A 19,400-nucleotide genomic window follows, 5' to 3' on the forward strand; every position below is an offset into this window, starting at 1 on the left:
AAATGATTGTTGAATGATTGAATGGGATTTAGGTTCAAGGATGGGTATGGCGAATTTATTCTGTATCATGTTAAAGAGATATAAATGAAAGACATAAAGAGAAGTGTCTTGCTACGTAGTCAGAGATACTGAATCAGGCCCAAGTGAGAAGTTGGGACTAGAGAAGTGAATTTGAAATCATCAGATCTAATCCATTTAATTCTCTTTATCCCAGAAGGAGTTAGCTTCCCAAGGGGATGTGCAGCAGGCTTTAAAGCCAGACAGATTTGCTCTGAATCCTGGATCTTTCATTTACCAGCTGTGACATTGGTCAGTTGATAAAACTCTCTGAGTCTCAGTTTCTTTATCTGTAAATGGAGAAAATACCTACCCTGCAAGGCCATTTGTATGCAAACAGAATATTTCAAACTATTCTGTCTGTTTGGGCCAAAAAAAAATTTAAGAAGGAAGATATTTCTACTTTAAAAACAGAGGCAATGGAAAGCATTATCCTTTTTATCATTTCCTGGTTCCTGAATGCACATCCTTTTTTTTTTTTGCATGTTAAGTTTTATTAAGGTTCAAATACAAACCGAAAAGAGAAAAACCATTCTACCTAAATTCTATATTCAACTACCAGTTAAACAAGAAAAACATGTTATTCTATTATTCTGTTTCTTTTACAACCAGTATAAAGTCAGAAGAATCAAGACAGAGTCTTTTTCCAACAGGAGCAGAATTAAGTCTGCTGGGTCAACGAACTATTTGCCAAACAGCTGTCTGGTCATTAAGCGTTCTTCAATTTAGTATTCATGTTTACTATGATTAATCTCTATGTTCTGCACTGTCTTCAAGGTAACCTAAATAAAATCTCAAGAGCCGAAAGGTCCATGGAAGCATAAACCCAAGTATTTAGATTACAGAATGATTGAGGAAGACAGCAATGTAAGTGCAATGGTTTTTAAAATTTAGTCAGTACTCTGATGACCTGCTGAGTGCACATCCTTTTGCACAGTGAAAATCAAGATTGCCTTCTCGGTTTAGGGGCAGAGGGCTTTGGGACTTTCTTGTAAGCTTTTTTTTTTTCAATTTACCAAATACTTCCAGAGTGCTTACCATATGTCATGGTCTTATGTGCTTTGCAAGTATTAACTTTAATCCTCTGAACTTTATAAGGTAGATGCAGTTATCATTCCCATTTTACAAATGAGGAAACTGAAGGACAGGGAGGTTGAGTACCTTACCCAAGGTTGTAGAGCCAGAACGTGGCAGAGCCAGGAATCCAGCTGAGACTGTCTGAGTCATACTTACATTAGTCTTTATATTCAACAGAAAAAGAATTAGCCCTCAAGAAAGCCTAAGAAACTGGTAGAAGTATTCCTTTGTAATACTACTATTATACTTTGAAGGAAGAGAAATTTTTGGCCAAAGGTGTTCTCTGCTGCTGTGTGTAAAGGCTGTGCGTTACCAGAGATCAACTGTTTCTAACGTAAAAAGGAAGTGCGTATATAGTCAGTTGCTGATTCATTATTGGTTTCATACTGTAAGACAGCTAAAATAGCCTCAAAAGGCAAAAATAGCACAGTCACATGAAGCATCAACCGTCCTTTTTAAAAACAGAATTATCAGACCTATGAAGTAAAGGTTAATCTCTTTTTCTGGATGAAAAGAGTGGATGTTGGTGGATACTGGTCATTTCTAGTATATCCTCCTGTCGTTTTAGGGAATTGATATTTGTCATGACCCAGGGAAGGATCTCATTCATGCCATTTTATTTTCTAAGATACAATCAAATTTGACATCAGTTCTCAGAAGATCTTTCCTAGGGTCTAGAAGGTAGGTGTGAGGGTCTTTCCTTTAACAGAACTAGTGACTTTTCCTTTGTTTTCCCTAAGGACTAATATTTTTTTCAAATAATATTAATAGCTAATTTTATCAGGCATTTACCATTTGTCAGCTTTGTTTTGAGAGCTTAACATGAATTGACTCTTTAATTCTTACAACAAACTTATGAAGTTGTGGTGCTATTAGTCACCCCATGGTATAGCGAAAGGAACTAAAGCACAGAGAGGTTAAGTAGCTTGTCTGACGAGACACAGCAAGTAAGTGACAGAGCTGAGATTCAAACTCAGGCATTCTGGCTCCAGTCTTTGCTCTTAAGCAGTAAGCTCTTGTTAGAGTCCTGCTGGTTCTTAGTCTGAAGAGGTATAAGATATGTAAAACAAAGTAAAAATGGTTTGTCCTTTCATTTTTGTTTTTCAGAAGCTACCCAGGTTTCTTCCTCCAAAGACGAATAGCACACCAAGTAACAGAGCCAGGCTTAGTTTTGTGTTTTTAACCGCCTGGGTCCTTGCATGCCAAAATATAATCATTCCAGGCCATGGTTCCTCATTGCCTTGAAGATTAAGTGCAACCCCTTAGCCCTATATACAGAGCCCTTCATAATGTGGTCCCTTCTCACCCTCCCAGCCTCCTGTCCTGCCTCTTCCACTTTTCCTCCTCAGTACATCTGAACATACAGGTACACTGACATCCCTAGATCTGCCGTGCTCTTTTGTAACCACACACCTTTGCTTATGATGTTCTAGCTGTTGGTGATACTTTTTCTCCTTTCTTTGCTTGGAAAACTCTTGTTCATGATTCAAGGCTCAGTCAGCTCAAAGAGACACCTTCTCCGTGCAGCCTTCTCTGACCATTCTTCTGGAAGAATTAACCTCTTCTTCCTTTGTGTCCCACTGCATTTTGTTCGGGAAAGAACTTTTCACACTGCCTTATGAATAATCATCTCTTCCCAATCAGTTGGAAATTCCTGGGAACAGGAGCAGATACTACGTAAATGTTGACTGTGAGAGCTGGAAGGGTAAGGAGGTGTAGGGGAGATAATAGAAAGGTCTGAGGATATGTGGGTTAATTCCAGACTTTGTTTAATATCCTGTGTATGGAATGTAAGACTTGATTTGGGGACATAAACTATTCATTGTGACCTACTTCCTTTCATAACTAGGAATGAAAAGTTTACAAAGTGCACAATTGTGATATCCATGAAACATGCAACAATGAAATAACTATCAATTTGGCAATTGAAATAGTGTGTGATTTAAAAGAATTGAGCTTACTCTAGATTAACTGTCTGATGCTTTAATTTGGTTAAGTTAAATCTAATTATAATTCCAACATTTTCCTGGGTTGTCCACACCAAATATTGATTGAGTTCTGGCTGTGCTGGGTGCTGGTGGTGAGCACACCAGGTGGGTGCTGTTCCCCTACCCATCTATTATGGACATCAGGTACCCAACAAGAGTTTCACAAATGATAACTGCATTTATGATATGCAGAAGTTAGAAAAAGTACAGGCTGCTTTTATTTCAGAGTGTGAGGTATGTGAGTAGGACCAAAATGTTCTAAGGGTACAAATCTATTAAATGGAACCATCTGAAATTACTAATATTTGATCATTTTTGACAACAAAAATAGCAGTTTCTTCTGGTTTGACCTAATATTACCTTAGTGAATTGATGAGAAAAGCCACCTTTCTTTCTGAATCCACTTAAAAGCCTGTGCTTGGTAATATGGTGGTTTCAGATATACTCACTGGAGTTGCTACAGTAACTCCTACAAGTTCCTTGAAAGCCTTGCGAGGCTGGTTGCCGTCTAGGTGGTGTGATGTGGTCCCTCAGAGAAAATCAACCAGATAATGCCCCATCACAGGTGCTGGTGGGCTCACGGTGAGTATAGCCTGGCTGCTAGGCTGTGAGGATCTTGTATTTGGCATTGGGGAGCATCTCTTGGAATGGCCATGTATTCTGCAACATGGATTAATTTTTACTAGATTATTTGAGGGTTAATTGTATTAGCAGTAGCAAACTAAGAGGGATGAATAGTTTAATTATGGCCCCCAGCTGTGATAGTCAATGAAGAGTAGAGCAGTGCAGCCTAGAGTTCTGTATCTTCTCCATTTGCCCTTGATCAATTGGTTTAACCTCAGTGCCCCATTTACCTAATTGTAAAATGCAGATGCTAAATAACTCGTTACTTGATCAGGATCAGTAGATCTATAATTAAAATTGGAGCACTTAGAGATTGATGGATGCAGGGAGCTGTATAAACATGACCTCTGAGAGCACTGTGTGAACATCAGGGATTGTGTTGATTCTTCTTCTGAATCCAGAGTAACACCGTACCACAAGGATAGCTAAAGCTTTAGTAGTCGTAGTTAAGCAATTTGCCCATCTGTACTTTCTACCCGTTTACAATGGACCCTTTCTATATTCTCACAAAAAATTTTTGTAAGTAGATCCAACTACTGCTTTGATCAGGATTTTTTAAAATGTGATGGGAAGAAGTATTTTTTAGACTTTTCAAACATACTCAAGAGTAGACAGAATAGTGCAGTGACCCCCATGTATCCAGCACTCAGCCAAATAACCCCCAGTCATCCTCCCTCCCCCCACTTCCATTATCTTGTAGCAAATCCTTCCCACTCTCATTATCATATAGAAATCATACCATTTCTTCTACAGATGCTTCAGTATCTACCTCCAGAAGACAGAGTCTCCATCTTAACCTTTATACTATCATTACACCTCAAAACATATCAACAGAACTTCCTTGATGTCATAAAGCATCTTAACCTTTATACTATCATTACACCTCAAAACATATCAACAGAACTTCCTTGATGTCATAAAGCATCTTAACCTTTATACTATCATTACACCTCAAAACGTATCAACAGAACTTCCTTGATGTCATAAAGCATCTTAACGTTTATACTATCATTACACCTCAAAACATATCAACAGAACTTCCTTGATGTCATAAAGCATCTTAACCTTTATACTATCATTACACCTCAAAACATATCAACAGAACTTCCTTGATGTCATAAAGCATCTTAACCTTTATACTATCATTACACCTCAAAACATATCAACAGAACTTCCTTGATGTCATAAAGCACACCCAGTTAGTGGAAGAAATTGTTTTAAAAATAATTTTATCTGTAGAATGTTTGCAATTAAGAGGTCGTTTTACCAAAGTTTTGTTTTGTGTGTTACAAAAAAGCCAAAGTTTTGTAACACAAAGTGAATATCCCTATAGAAACCATAGTAAAAGCAGTGATTGGCACCTGTTAGGCCTCCAGAAACCTGTGGAACTAGGCAATTTTGTATATTTCTCTCTGGATATCTTACTGTGGGGAGAATTGATGGGCAGTTCATCTTTCCTTATGAGAGACCTCAATCCAAGATACACATTTTCTCTTTGTTGCTGCTGTTCTCCTGGTGATTCCTTCTCCCCATGCCCACCTGCTCACCCTCCTCCCATTCACCCCCAGCCCCTAGGCCCCAGTAGAAACAAAAGGAAGGAACTTTTCCTAGGACGACCGATTATCTTTATAGGAAAAAAAGGAGGGATGTCGCTTTCTCAGGGGCAGCAAGCAGTCTAGGGAAGCTACTGTTATAGCCCGTTGAATATTTTAAAGGTATTTAGAAAACAAACTCCAGGGTGATCCCTTTAACACTGGAGAAAACTAGAGAAATATTGTATATGGTCCAGTGGAAGCTTATTTAAAGACCAAGCTAATGCTCTGGTCTTGCAGGACCCTAGCAGAGCTCGGTTCAGTGTTAAAGAAATCACATCTCCAGTTCATACTTGTCTGGAAACACCTTTGTGGTCCACTCACATCAGACAAGCAGACAGATTTTTCTTAGTGGTGGAACTGGTCCGGTGTGGGCAGTGTGGAGGTCAATTTCCCAAGAGGCTATGAGCCTCCCAGCCTTTTCCCTGCCCAGAAACTCAGTCCTGCGTATATATCACGGGTCAGCCTCCTAGTGTGAGGCTGTGTGGGGCAATTGCCACAGGGGTTTCCCACTCCTGGGGCTGTGATTTCTCTGGATTCATCAATCCCTTTGGTCATGATGGGGATACTGGGAGTGGGGATGAGAATCGTACCCCTACTCGTGCTGCAGCTGTGGGTTCATACCACATGCAAAAGCCACAGAGTTTGCCTCGTGTGTTGGCATTACTAATTGCCTCTGCCACCTACCACCCATCCTGGAAATGGAATTTTCTATTTTGCCCTGTTTGCTGTCTGTAATTCTCACCCACCAGAAACTCACAAAGCTTCTGTCTCCCAAGTTCCTCTTGATAAGAGATCACTTTCGTGTGATTCTAGTTATTTCCACTTTCATAAAGATATAAAATGTCATTTAAAAAAAACCCTGAACACACGAAGTGTCTACTGGAGAGCCTCAGAATGCATGCGTGCACACACACACACACACACACACACACACACAGAGGCACACAGAATCCCTAGTACAGAAGCAAAGTTCTACTAGTCACTGTTAACCGTAGAAACTTGAGAACTGAAACCTAGGTTAAAGGACCTTCCTTCTCTCTTTTTTCTCTGTTTCTTCTCTTTTCCTACTTAAACAAACAGACAAACAAAAAAGGCAGAGATTTGCAGAGACATATCCAGGGATTACCATCTCTGTGGTTGAGGAGGGGTCCCTTGATAGAGTTGTGTCTCAGGATTGTAACGTGACAGTTACTCTGTTAATTGGTATTCACACATGCAGCAGTGTGCTTTGATTGAACAGAGGGGCAGAGGAAGGGTCTCTTAGGTCCTGGTGATTTGTGGCATGCCTATGCCCCCCTGGGATGGCATATGTCTGAGAGAGCAGGGGCAGAAATAAAGCTAGCCGAAATTATTCTCTGAAACAGCATAGTCACAGAAAAGTGGTGGCTGTGACTGGATATTGTGAAATCAGACCTAAGGAAGGCCTCCTGTCCACTTAGCTGAATCGCCTCCTGTTCGTTTATGTCCTCATTCATTCATGCACTTATGCAAAAAGTTGTTGGGCACGTGCCAGGTGCTGAGGAGGAGGTGGGTGTGTCTTCATTGACCTTCCAGTTGGTGACCTTTACCACGCCTGCCTCGAAGAAGCAGATGCTGAGAAAGGAAGAAAGAGGAGTGTAGAACCGGGCACCAGCTTTGGGGGAAGGTATTAAATTAATTTTATTTTTTAACCAGAAATTCATTTAGTACTAGATGAATCAGGTGAATGGATAAGTTGTTTCTAAATCAGAATAAATACTAAGGCAGAGCCTTTATTTAATTGAGAGCTGATTGATTGCCTACTTCTGGCCCATTATGAAGTTATGTTGCTTAATTTTTATACCTATTTTTTTCTTTTGTCATTGCGGTTTTCCTTTTTTAAGTCTATGATTTGTAACACTAAATTATTAGCAAAGAATTTCTTAGTTTCCAAATGTTCCCAGATGTCAAGGTCCCTGATGGCCGCAGCCATATTTTTTTCAGCTCTATTGAGGTTATAATCAATATATAGTTAACTGCATGTATTTAAATTATATTATTTGAGGAGGTTTTTTTTATGGTTGTTTAGATTGCCTACCTAGAATTCTCCTTTATATCTCTCAGTGAGGTTTTCTATTTTTCTTCATATATGTTCTACTCATTTCTTATAAAGTTTATTCCCAGGTATTTAACAAATTTTATCAAAATTGTAGAATTTTTGTCCTTTTATAGGACATAAGAAAAAGTAACTTTTCCCTTAACCATTCCTGTTTCTTACTGAAATAAGAAAAATATCCATCAAATTTCTACTGTTTATACTGTAATAGGAATTGCACCAGAGACAGATCATGTAAGGAGACTTATAAGATTTTCAGCAGTTTAGAGTATTGAATTATTCCTCCTGCTGGAACAATGAGTATTGTGCCCAGCACTAGAAATTTTTGGCGTATACACACACACACACACACACACACACACACACATTTATAGTTTGAATATAATTACAAAATTTTTTTTATCCCAAAGTAGAAAATAATTTACAGTAAATATTTTCTGGGGGGAAAAAACCAGATACAAATCTGCCTATGACACTTATGTGACTTTTATTATTTTATATTACTGAACTACTATCATTTTCACGGTATAGCTACCTGTGCCTAAACATGTATATAAGCATCAATATGACTAATATAACATTTGAAACTCACTAACTTCATTGTGTAGTTTGTAACACAAGCAGCAAAGGAAATGCTATTTTTAGTATTTAAGGAGTTTTGATATATGTATACACTTGTGAATCTATCACTACAATAAAATAATGAACATATCCATTACCCCCCAAAATTTCCCCATGCTTTTTGTAATTCATACCTCCTCTTTCATTCCCACTATCCCTAGGTAATCATTGATCTGATTTTTGACACTATAGATTAGTTTGCATGTATGAGAATTTTAGAATAAACTCATATAGCATGTACTCTTTTTTTTTTTGCGGTATGTGGGCCTCTCACTGTTGTAGCCTCTCCCGTTGCGGAGCACAGGCTCCGGACGCGCAGGCTCAGCGGCCGTGGCTCACGGGCCCAGCCGCTCCGCGGCATGTGGGATCTTCCCGGACCAGGGCACAAACCCGTGTCCCCTGTATCGGCAGGTGGACTCTCAACCACTGTGCCACCAGGGGAGCCCTAGAATGTACTCTTTTTAAAAAGCTAACTTCTTTCACCTAGCATATTATTTTGAAATACATTCATCTTTTGTATCAATATTGCATTTCTTTTTATTACTGTGAAGTATTTCATTGTTTGTCCAGTCACCTGTTGATGGACATTTGGGTTGTTTCCAGTTTTCAATTAATACAAATAAAGCTTCTGTGAATATTCTTGTACAAGTCTTTGTGTGGTCAGATGCCTTCATTTCTCTCGGGTAAATACAGTGGCCATATTTTTTAATCTCCATGTCTCTTGTGCTTAGCACATTTTCTAGCAATTATTAGATGCTCAGAAAATATTGTCCTAAGTAGTTGCTGGACTTTTCCTGCATTTCTGTGGTAATCAATAGATAGGGCCTAATTACTTTAAAAAATAGCTTCTTTCTCTCTCTTTTTTTTAACACCTTTATTGGAGTATAATTGCTTTACAATGGTGTGTTACTTTCTGCTTTATAACAAAGTGAGTCAGCTATACATATACATATATCCCCATATCTCCTCCCTCTTGTGTCTCCCTCCCACCCTCCCTATCCCACCCCTCTAGGTGGTCACGGAGCACTGAACTGATCTCCCTGTGCTATGCGGCTGCTTCCCACTAGCTATCTATTTTACATTTGTTAGTATATGTAAGTCCATACCGCTCTCTCACTTTGTCCCAGCTTACCCTTCCCCCTCCCTGTGTCCTCAAGTCCATTCTCTACGTCTGCATCTTTATTCCTGTCCTGCCCCTAGGTTCTTCATAAACATTTTTTTCTTTAGATTCCATATATATATATATATGTATATATATATATATATATATATATATATATATGTTAGCATATGGTATTTGTTTTTCTCTTTCTGACTTACTTCACTCTATATGACAGACTCTAGGTCCATCCATCTCACTACAAATAACTCAATTTCGTTTCTTTTTATGGCTGAGTAATATTCCATTGTATATATGTGCCACATCTTCTTTATCCATTCATCTGTTGATGGACACTTAGGTTGCTTCCATGTCCTGGCTATTGTAAATAGAGCTGCAATGAACATTGTGGTACATGACTCTTAAAAAATAGCTTCTTAAAATATTGTTTTATTTCAAGAGAAAGAGCGCTTCTGCTATGATCCTAGTTCCCTAGTTTGCTCTGCAATATTTTATGCATTATAGCTTAATTGTCTACTCCTAGATTTTTTGAGTTCTTGGAGTGTTTGTTGAATTCCTCTGAGGAGAGAGTAGAGCAGCATTGCTATGTTACCTAAAGACACAATGTAAAAGCCAGTAAAGTATTTAAAATATCTCCATTAAATCCTCTGATATATTTGTGGGAAAAAAGGGTTTAAGTGCTGAAAAATTTTAGAAATCTTTTATCTAAAGGCAAAAAAATTATACTAATAACATATTAGTGATTGCGATGGGCTAGATATTGTGTCGAGTGCTTTATGAGTGTATCACAATTAATCCTCACAATAATCTAGGAGATAAGTTATTTTAATAACCCCATTTTACAAATGAGGAAATAGAGACTAAATGAGATCAATTAATTTGCATTGGGCCACAAAGCTGGCATTTAAATGCAGGTCTGCCTGATAATGAAGGTGTGCTCTCAACCATTATGACACATTGACTCTGCTGTGTTAAAATATTAAACAATACTCAAAATATTTTGGCATGTTCAGTAAGTTAAAAAAAAGTCCATGTAGGTAAGTAAAGAGAGCCTTGAGTCTAGCAATAAAGTCAATTGTTGTACGTATTATTCACATAAATATTTCTAAAAGTTAATTGACTTGACAAGTTTCTTTCCTAATAACTTCAGACTTTGTATTTAAAGTCACTTTTGGGACTTCCCTGGTGGCGCAGTGGTTCAGAATCCACCTGCCAATGCAGGGGACACGGGTTCGAGCCCTGGTCCGGGAAGATCCCACATGCCACGGAGCAGCTAAGCTCATGTGCCACAACTACTGAGCCTGCGCTCTAGAGCCTGCGAGCGACAACTGCTGAGCCCATGTGCCACAACTACTGAAGCCCACGTGCCTAGAGCCCGTGCTCCGCAACAATAAAAGCCACTGCAATGAGAAGGCCACACACCACAGCGAAGAGTAGCCCCCACTCGCCGCAACTAGAGAAAGCCCGCACGCAGCAACGAAGACCCAACGTGGCCAAAAATAAATAAATAAATAAATCTGTGACTCTATTTAAAAAAAAAAAGAACTAAGCTAGGTAAATCAGTTTTAGACTTATTTGAAAATACTTACATTAGTAAGTTTTGCTTTCAACTATAATAAAACATACCTGGTATTAGTTTTTAAAAGTTCCCTTGGGTCGCAGAAGGGAGTTGGCATGAGGGTTGCCAGAAGTATAGAAAAATCGTAAGAGTAAGTGATCACTCAGGGGGGAATAAAAACTCTAACTTTGAATACAGTGAAAAACTATCTCCAGAAACCTTATAATTACCTATATCAGCACAATCTTATATGAAGATTATTGTGTGATTTTGAAAATGAAATTTTTTGCCTTCAGATTCCTTATAATTTATCCTGTTTTTATTCTGGATGTTATCTTAGAAACCATAATCTTCATAATTAAGCCATGCTTATGTATGTAACTACTGGCTTCTTAATGTTAAAGTACCCTTTTTATGTGTTTGTTTAGTGTAAAATCACTTTATAAAATGTAAAGCCACTATGTCAGTTATTATTATGAGCTGATTAAAAGGGAGGAAAACAATACTAGGATGCCACGTTTTTGGTTTTGCTTTCTTCCGCTTTTCACTAGAATTTCGTACTTAGCAAAGAGGGGATGTTTCATCATAGAATCACCAAGTTGGAAATGCCTTTATTTTATTTATTCTACTTCTCCTGATACCAGAAAGATCTACATCAAAATTATTCCCAGTATCCTCAAAAAAAAAAAAAAGTCATATCCATCTTGAGGTTTTCTTTCTTTCTCATGATTAATGTGTCCTGCTGCCCTTGAGGCCCATTCTTTTAACTCTTTCTTTTAACTCTGTTCTGAGTAGAAAGGGAAAAGAACCTTCGTGTATAAAATAGACCTTTGGCTCATTGGAGATTTTTGGTAGAATACATCATTTTCTTTCTTTTTTCAAGGGTTGACTAGAACTCTTTTAAGTCTGTATCATAGTTCTTTGGTACCTCTGTGCCTCGCTGATGGTAGAAGAAAGGAAGCCAGAATCAATCTTTAATCAATGCGGCTGAGTGAAGAAATGATCATGATGGAATACAGTGAATGGCAGTAGTAAGCTTTGGTGCTGTCCGTCTGCTGAGGACTGCAAGATCTAGGAATTCTATTTTATATTTTATTGTATATAACATATCTTTTGTCTGTATTCTCTGGATGGTCCCTTGTCACTAAACATGCCACGTCAGCAGCCATATTTGTGTTTGTATTTATGGTCTGTTTTTTTTTTTTTTTTTTTTTTTGCGATACGCGGGCCTCTCGCTGCTGTGGCCTCTCCCGTTGCGGGGCACAGGCTCTGGACGCGCAGGCTCAGCGGCCATGGCTCACGGGCCCAGCCGCCCCGCGGCATGTGGGATCTTCCCAGACCGGGGCACGAACCTGCGTCCCCTGCATCAGCAGGCGGACTCTCAACCACTGCGCCACCAGGGAAGCCCTATGGTCTGTTTCAATTGTTGTGTCCTATGGAGAAAGAACAGAGGCTGACTAAACAATTTAGTGGGACCAAATGGAGGCCTAATGATAGGCTGACAGCGTGTGTGCAAACAGATGTGCGTACTTCGATAGTTGGAAGTAAGAGAGGGGAGGAAGAGGCCGTCACATGGCACACAGTATTGCAAGCCTGAGGACGCCAGACGAACTGGTTTGGGGAGAGGGATTCAATTCCAGCAAACACCCCAGCCGTCACATTCAATCAAGTAAGCTGTTAGTTTAAATCTTATTTATTGTCCAGTTTGTTTGCACTTAACTTGTGAACTCTTAACATTCTTATAGTTGTTAAGAGTTATAAGCATGAGAAATTTCCACTGAGTTTATGTTTGTACTTAGTTAAGTGGTATCAAGTTACTAAAGTGTGCGTGGCACTTAAGAATTCAGGGTTGGAATTAAGAGTTCAGGTCCTGGTTTGTTGTATGACTTTCAGCCAGTTAATTATACCCTTTAAGTCTTGATTTCTTCATCTGTAAAATGGGGTGACAAGAGTTCCCATAATTATGTGAAGATTCATTGAGTGACCATGTGAGAGGTGCGTATAATGCCTGGCTCAGAGTGAATGCTCTGTAGTTGTTAGGTTTTGACATAAAATAATTTTCTTTTTCTAAAATAAGAGTCCAGAAATATTCAGGCTTGAGAGACCGGGAGTCAGGTAAAAGCTTTTGCGATTTTGAGAGATCTGGGTTCAGTTCTGGCTCAGCCTCTTAGCCAGTCTTGTTACCTCTCAGACGCTCAGTTTCCTAACAATTTCCCAGGGTTGCTGTGAAGACTAATTAATAGTAAATGCTGCCATTTAGGGAGTGACTTCCCTGTGCCAGACACTGTACTGAGCACCTACGTACCTTATCTTTATTCCTGCTTATAGCTTAATGAAGTGAGGAGTATTATCCTATTCCTGAAGACAGAGGAACTGAGAGAAGGCAGAGCGTGGCTGGGCTCAGGATCTGCCTGCCTCCAAAGCCCATGCGCCTGACCTGAGGTCCCTTTGCAATGCACAGGTGATTCATCCAGTAGATTCCTTCTGTGGCAGGCAGCTGGGAATAGCCACATTAGGAACAAAAGTTGTGATATAAGGGAAAGGGAGGGATCCTTGTAATACTGGAGGGAAACTCTTACTGCGTGTAATGGGTCTCAGGATGCCTTGGGAGAGGGGTGTAGAAAGGAGGACCTGAGTCTGGGTGTTCTGTAGATACACCTGGGGCCAGCCCTGGATATTTGTATACAATTATAAAAAATTAGTTTAATTTAGGATTGTTATTGATATTTTAAAACGTATTTTAATTCTGGAAATTAAAGGAAAACTGTGTATCTTGTAAGACTTGCCCAGGGGCAGGATCTCTTTCACCTAAATCCCAGTTCTGCCGTTCAGTTGATGTGTGGTTTTAAGCAAGTCATATTTCATCTCTTTGTCTAGTTTCCCCATTTAAGCTGGTTTACAAATGGGTGAAATGGCCATTACTTACCTCTTCCTAATTTGGTCTCAAATAACCATTTTGGTGTCCTTTCCTACACTTCCCCTGAACCACCCTGAACTTCAGCCATAATGCATTTCTTCCTGTTCCCTAAATCAGTGCTTTGTTGTTTTTGCTGCCTGAATTCTCTTCTCCACTTTCTCTAAAGAAAAACTCCTACTTATCCTTTCAAAACCAAAATATCAGTTTTCCTCCCAAAAGCTTCCCCAGCTTTTCCTGGCCCAATCACTGTCTCACTCCGTAGTATACCATGAGCGCATGACTTCGTCTTTATTGGATGATGAATCACTTCCCTCTTCCCCTTCCACCTACCATATGGTTGTGAATTCCTCTTGAGGAAACCCTCAGCCCCCTTGCATAACGTTGAAGCTGCAGCACACAGTGCTGTGCTTCGTGTCTGATCAGTGTTTGCTGGCAGGATAGGTAAAATAATGAATGGCCAACTTAAGCGTGAACCTTTATCTGCAAACTTCATAGCAAAGTATTTGGATTAATAAGCCAAAATATTAGCATAATACAATATATGATATATCATGGAACATGTATTTAGGGGGCATAAGCCAGCCCAGCATACCAGTCATCTCAAATTTTCCTGTGTGGATTGACTGACATCTGACAGCTGCTTTTAGTCACAGGGGCAAGTGGTGAGTGGAGACAGGCATCTCAGAAGCCGACCACAGTCTGCTGCTCAAGAAAGAGAGCCAGTAGGTGATAAATGACCCCAGAGCAGTGTCTGGAAAAACTCCATGATGTCAACAGGGATTTTCTCCAGAGTTGGGGGATTCAAGGTCATTTGATTTTCTTTGTGCTGTTAGTATTTTCTAAGGTTTCTACGGTGAACCCGTGTGACTTATTAATAGGAGGATGGCGCTCTGGAAGTTTCTTTTGCACACTAACTGGCATAGGCCCAGGAGCAGGGTAGGTGGCCCTGTCTGACCAGACCCTTTGGTACTGTGCAGCAGGTTCTTTACAAGCTGGTCCCTGCTCACCTTTCCATCCTGCCTCATGTACCCTGTCCTTCAGCCACACTGACCTTTTTTTTCCACTTATTTATTTTATGTGGCAAACACTCATAGATATGATACTACAGGTCACTCTTCTAAGCACTTTGCAAATACTAACTCATTTAACTCTCATAACTATCTAATAGTATCCATGAAGTGGATACTATTATTATTTCTGTTTTATAGATGAGGCAACCTAGGTCATTCTGGAATATGTGTTTCATCCCACGTGCTGTGCTGTTCATTCCCTCCCTATGATATTATCGGAATTTCTTTTCTGAAATTATCGTGTAAGTCTTGGTTCCTCTATGTTCTCTTAGCATCTTTTTAATATTCAGTACTTACTACGTTGGATGATAAAGTTGCTGTGTATGTCTCTCCCACAGGTAAACTTGGGCAAGTGACTTAATTTTTGTTTCTTCCGTCTGTCAGATGTGTCTAATAACACTTATCTCACAGAGGATCTGAGGATTAAATGGCTCCATATTTGGACCGTATGCTCAGGAAATGAGCTTTTCCTATAGGGGCTTGATATATTCCTTGACACAGTTGCTGGCACAGAACAGGTGTTGTCCTGTGGGAAACTGAGTGGAAGGGGCAGAAGGAAAGCCTGGGTGACCCAAAGTCAAGGCCACTGCAGGAGAAGAGAGCGGAGCACCCCCAAATGCCTCGTTAACAGCTTGAGCGGAAGACAGCTGAGCGAAGGCTCTTGGGTTTGGTCATAGGTGGTGTTTTTGAGAACAGCTTTAGCAGGTGTGACGAGAGGGGAGGCAGATCGCAAGTGGTTAAGGAGGAGTGGGTGGGAAGGAAATGAAGACTGGTGGTGTAATAATCTCTCTTTCAGCAAGGGAAGAACAGAGTTAGGGCAGTAGCAGGGCCAGAAGAAGGTTCTTGGTATGGATGGCAGAGGCCTGAAGGTGTCTATAAGCAGGAGAAGTAAAATCTCAGGCCATGCTCAGAATCCAGGTTGCCCCCTCAGGGACTTGGCTCCATTAATTTTGTCACCTGTTTGCAGCTGGGACATCCAAGGTCTGGGGAGCTTTAGGACCCCAGCTTTCAGTTGGGATCCTTGGGTAATGTGTTTAACCTGTCTGAGCTGCAGTTTCATCATCTGTAAAATGAGAATTTTGTGAGCATGAAAGGAAATGACATCTGTTAAGTGCTACTACAGCGTCCTTAGCTGTTGTGTCCTTTTAACCTTCTCATAGAGGCAGGATGACAGAGAAGAAAAAAGGGTAAATCTTAGGGTGCTTTAGACCTGCAGAAGGAAGAAGTTGGGGGTGTGCTCCTGGGACAGCTGTTCTCTTCTCCATGAAGTAGGGGAATGGGAAGGGTTTGTAGCTCTGATCAGACTGGTGGGCTCCATAGAGGCCACCAGGTTCTCTCCACTAGAGATACACAGAAGACCTGAGGACAGCAGCGAAGGCCTGGCTAAGCACAAAGAGGACAGTTAGGATTGTTTTGTGACCTTCTGCAGCCAGGCACGCATGAGTCGAAAAAGGTGTGCATAGAACTGGGGGCTGACGGAAATGCCGGGGTACGGGGATTCGTGTGCTGGGGGGTAGGTGGCAGGGGGAGAGAGGGAGGGTGGGAGGATACACTGGTGAAATGACAGCCAGACGTCACATGGGAGCTGATGGCCTGGGAGGGTTGGCAGGTCTGAAGGTCACATGGTCACAGTGAGGATGCAGCGCTGGTTACTGGGAGCAGGGTAGGGACCCCAAAGATTGTGGCCAGAGGGGAGTTTCAGAGTATTAGATGAAGCAATTTTGAATGACTAGGGCCAGGGGAGGGCTGGGTCACCCAAAATAATCCAATGTTCTTCATCTTCATTTCTCTACTTTTCTTCTGTTCTTTGTCATATGACTATCTACACCCCCTCCTAAAATAACCTTAGTCTTTATACAGCTTTTTGTGTGGGATGTATCAGTTAATATAATTCAGTAAACATTTTTTATTTCTTCATTGTATTTGTAATAATTTTTCACGGATACGGTATATCAAGTTATCTTTGCACATACTACTTTGTATCTTCCGGATTTTTCCCTGGGATAAATTCTCAGATGTGAGATTACTGTGCTCAAGACTGAATGATTCGGAGGAGGGAGTCTTGGTATGTCATTAGTTACTTGCTGTAGGGAGATTTGCATTGAGCAGGGAGGAAGGGCAATAGGGAAGGAAAAAAAAAAAAGAAAAAGAAAAAGAAAATTCAAATATAGACTCTGAATGGAGGCTTTGTGTGAGCGCCCTGTGTCCATCTCACATCCTCCTGAGTTCTGTGTGCTGGAGTGGAAGATGTAACTGGTGGAGTTTGCATTTGTGATTGAGTGTTTGGTTTGGTCTCTGATGCTTTCATTTTCGGGGGAGAGGGGGTGGCTGTCATCAAGAAGTTGAAGAAGTTGCAGTGTGTGTCTGAGAGGAAGGCACAATCAAAGGGACTCTCTTTCTAAACAGATCTAGAGCTTTTGGAGGAGGGCAAGGACAGCAATTTCATCTTTGGAAATTAAAGAACTTAATTATTTTGATTACAATCCTCAGTGTTAGTATTTTGAATAATTTTAACAATATAGGGAGACATGATTTAGATAATTATTAAGGAAATCGTAATATTTTGAATCAGTGATTTTTTTAAAACAAATATTATTATTAATAACATTTTTTCCTTAACTTATGATTGGAATGGTTCTCCTTTTTTTTTTCTTTTAACAGAAAAAGTACAGAAAGGGATTTATTGATGTGTCAAAAATCAGATGTGTGGAAATAGTGAAGAATGATGATGGTGTCATTCCCTGTCAAAATAAATATCCATTTCAGGTGAGCTGGCATATTTTTGTGACAGTGAAATTCTGGGCTTTTAGTCATGCTTACTATTTGACGTTAGTGTTTCCTGTCATTGCTTTGTTGATTGATTTCTTTCAGCTTTGTTGAAGTATAATTGACACATAAGAATTATATATATTTAAGGTGTATGATTTGATGTTTTGGTATATGTAAACATTGTGAAATGATTGCTACAATCAAGCCAATTGACATATCCATCACTTCACATAGTTGCCATTTTCTTTTCTTCCCTTCTTTTTTTGTTTTCTTTTTTTGGTGGTGAGAATACTTAGCTACCTTCTTAGCAAATTTCATATATGCAGTGTTGTTAACTGTAGTCCCTATGCTGTACTTTAGATCTCCAGAACTCATTCATCTTGCATAACTGAAACTTTGTACCCTTTGACCAACATCTCCCCATTGCCCCCCTTCACCTGCCCCTGGCAACCACTTTTTTGCTCTCTATTTCTAAGAGTTTGTTTAAAATTCTACATCTGAGGTCATGTAATATTTCTCTTTCTGGTTTATTTTGCTTAGCATAATGTCCTCCAGGTTTACCATGTTGTTGCAAGTGGATGGATTTTCTTTTTTAAAGCTGAGTAATATTCCACTGTGTGTGTGTGTGTATGTGCGTGTGTATCAATTGTCTTTATTTATTCATCTGTCCGCGGACATCTCCTCATGTTTACCCACCTGAGGCTCTCAGAACCCGCTCCCTTTTGGGTTTTCATAGAGGCTTCATTACATGGGCATGATGGTTCACATCATTGGCCATTGATGATTGAACTCAATCTCCAGCTCCTCTCCCCTCCTCAGAGGTGGGGGGTAGTGGGACTGAAAGTTCCAACCCTCTAATCATGGGGTTGGCTTCACTGGCAACCAGCTCCCATCCCTAGGGGCTCTCCAGTAGTCACTTTATTAGTATAACAAAAGACACCCGTATCATTCTCAGCACAGGAAATTCCAAGAGTTTTCTAGGAGCTCTGTGCTGGGAACCAGGGGAGAGACCAAATATATATTTCTTATTGTGAATCACAGTATCACAGGTATGAAAGTCATGGGCCAAATGAGGCAACCACAGCCCCACGTCCCTCTTAGAGCTTTATCTTTACTTCTTTATCACATCTCATTTTCTGTCTTGTAGCAAGGTATTTGATTTATTTTTGTATCTCATGTAGTCCCAGCAAAGTGCTAGTTGGATGAGTTAATCACTGAGCAGAATATAGCAGTATTTGTTCTATGGTGTTCCCATTGCTGTTTGACCGCACTTATTTGATTAAAGTGAATGAGAAGGGATTGTCAACAAAAAATTAATCAGTTGATCTAAGAAAGAAATGGAAAATTCTATTCAAGCCAAATTTGAGGATTATAACCTGGGGAGAGAATCTCAGAAAGCTCTGAGAACTATTCTGCCCATTAGAAGTCAAGACACAGTTATGTAAGTTTCTTGAGGCAGAGGGCTGGACATCGTATGACGTATTATTGACAGTTTACATATTCCAGATCTAAGTGGCATCACAGTGGGTCACGTGACCCCTTACAAGATCAGGAAGGAATGCTATCTTTTTTTTTTTTTTTTTTTTTTTGCGGTACGCGGGCCTCTCACTGTTGTGGCCTCTCGCATTGCGGAGCACAGGCTCCGGACGCACAGGTTCAGCAGCCATGGCTCACGGGCCCAGCCGCTCCGCGGCATGTGGGATCTTCCCGGACCGGGGCACAAACCCGTGTCCCCTGCATCGGCAGGCAGACTCTCAACCACTGCGCCACCAGGGAAGCCCCAGGAATGCTATCTTTAAGGAGTTGTCTTTTTGCTGCTAGGAGAATGTTGCTCTTTAGGGTTGAGCAGGTATTTCTGCTGATGGGGGGGTTTGGTGATGCATAATAGAGTTATACAATGCACAGTGCAGGGAGAGAGGAGGCCAAAGGG

The 19,400-nt window shown here is 40.3% G+C and overlaps 1 protein-coding gene across 1 annotated transcript in view; it reads left to right on the forward strand.

Annotated features, from left to right (window-relative positions):
- TEC (tec protein tyrosine kinase) overlaps positions 1-19,400 on the forward strand; it is a 95,872-nt gene that overhangs the window by 36,845 nt on the left and 39,627 nt on the right. The window contains exon 2 of the mRNA XM_060012596.1: positions 17,363-17,467. Within this exon, the coding sequence (XP_059868579.1) occupies positions 17,363-17,467 (105 nt within the window). The remainder of the gene's footprint in view (positions 1-17,362; positions 17,468-19,400) is intronic.

The sequence above is a fragment of the Delphinus delphis genome, chromosome 5 (genome assembly GCF_949987515.2).
Source record: "Delphinus delphis chromosome 5, mDelDel1.2, whole genome shotgun sequence".
NCBI classification, from domain to species: Eukaryota; Metazoa; Chordata; class Mammalia; order Artiodactyla; family Delphinidae; genus Delphinus; species Delphinus delphis.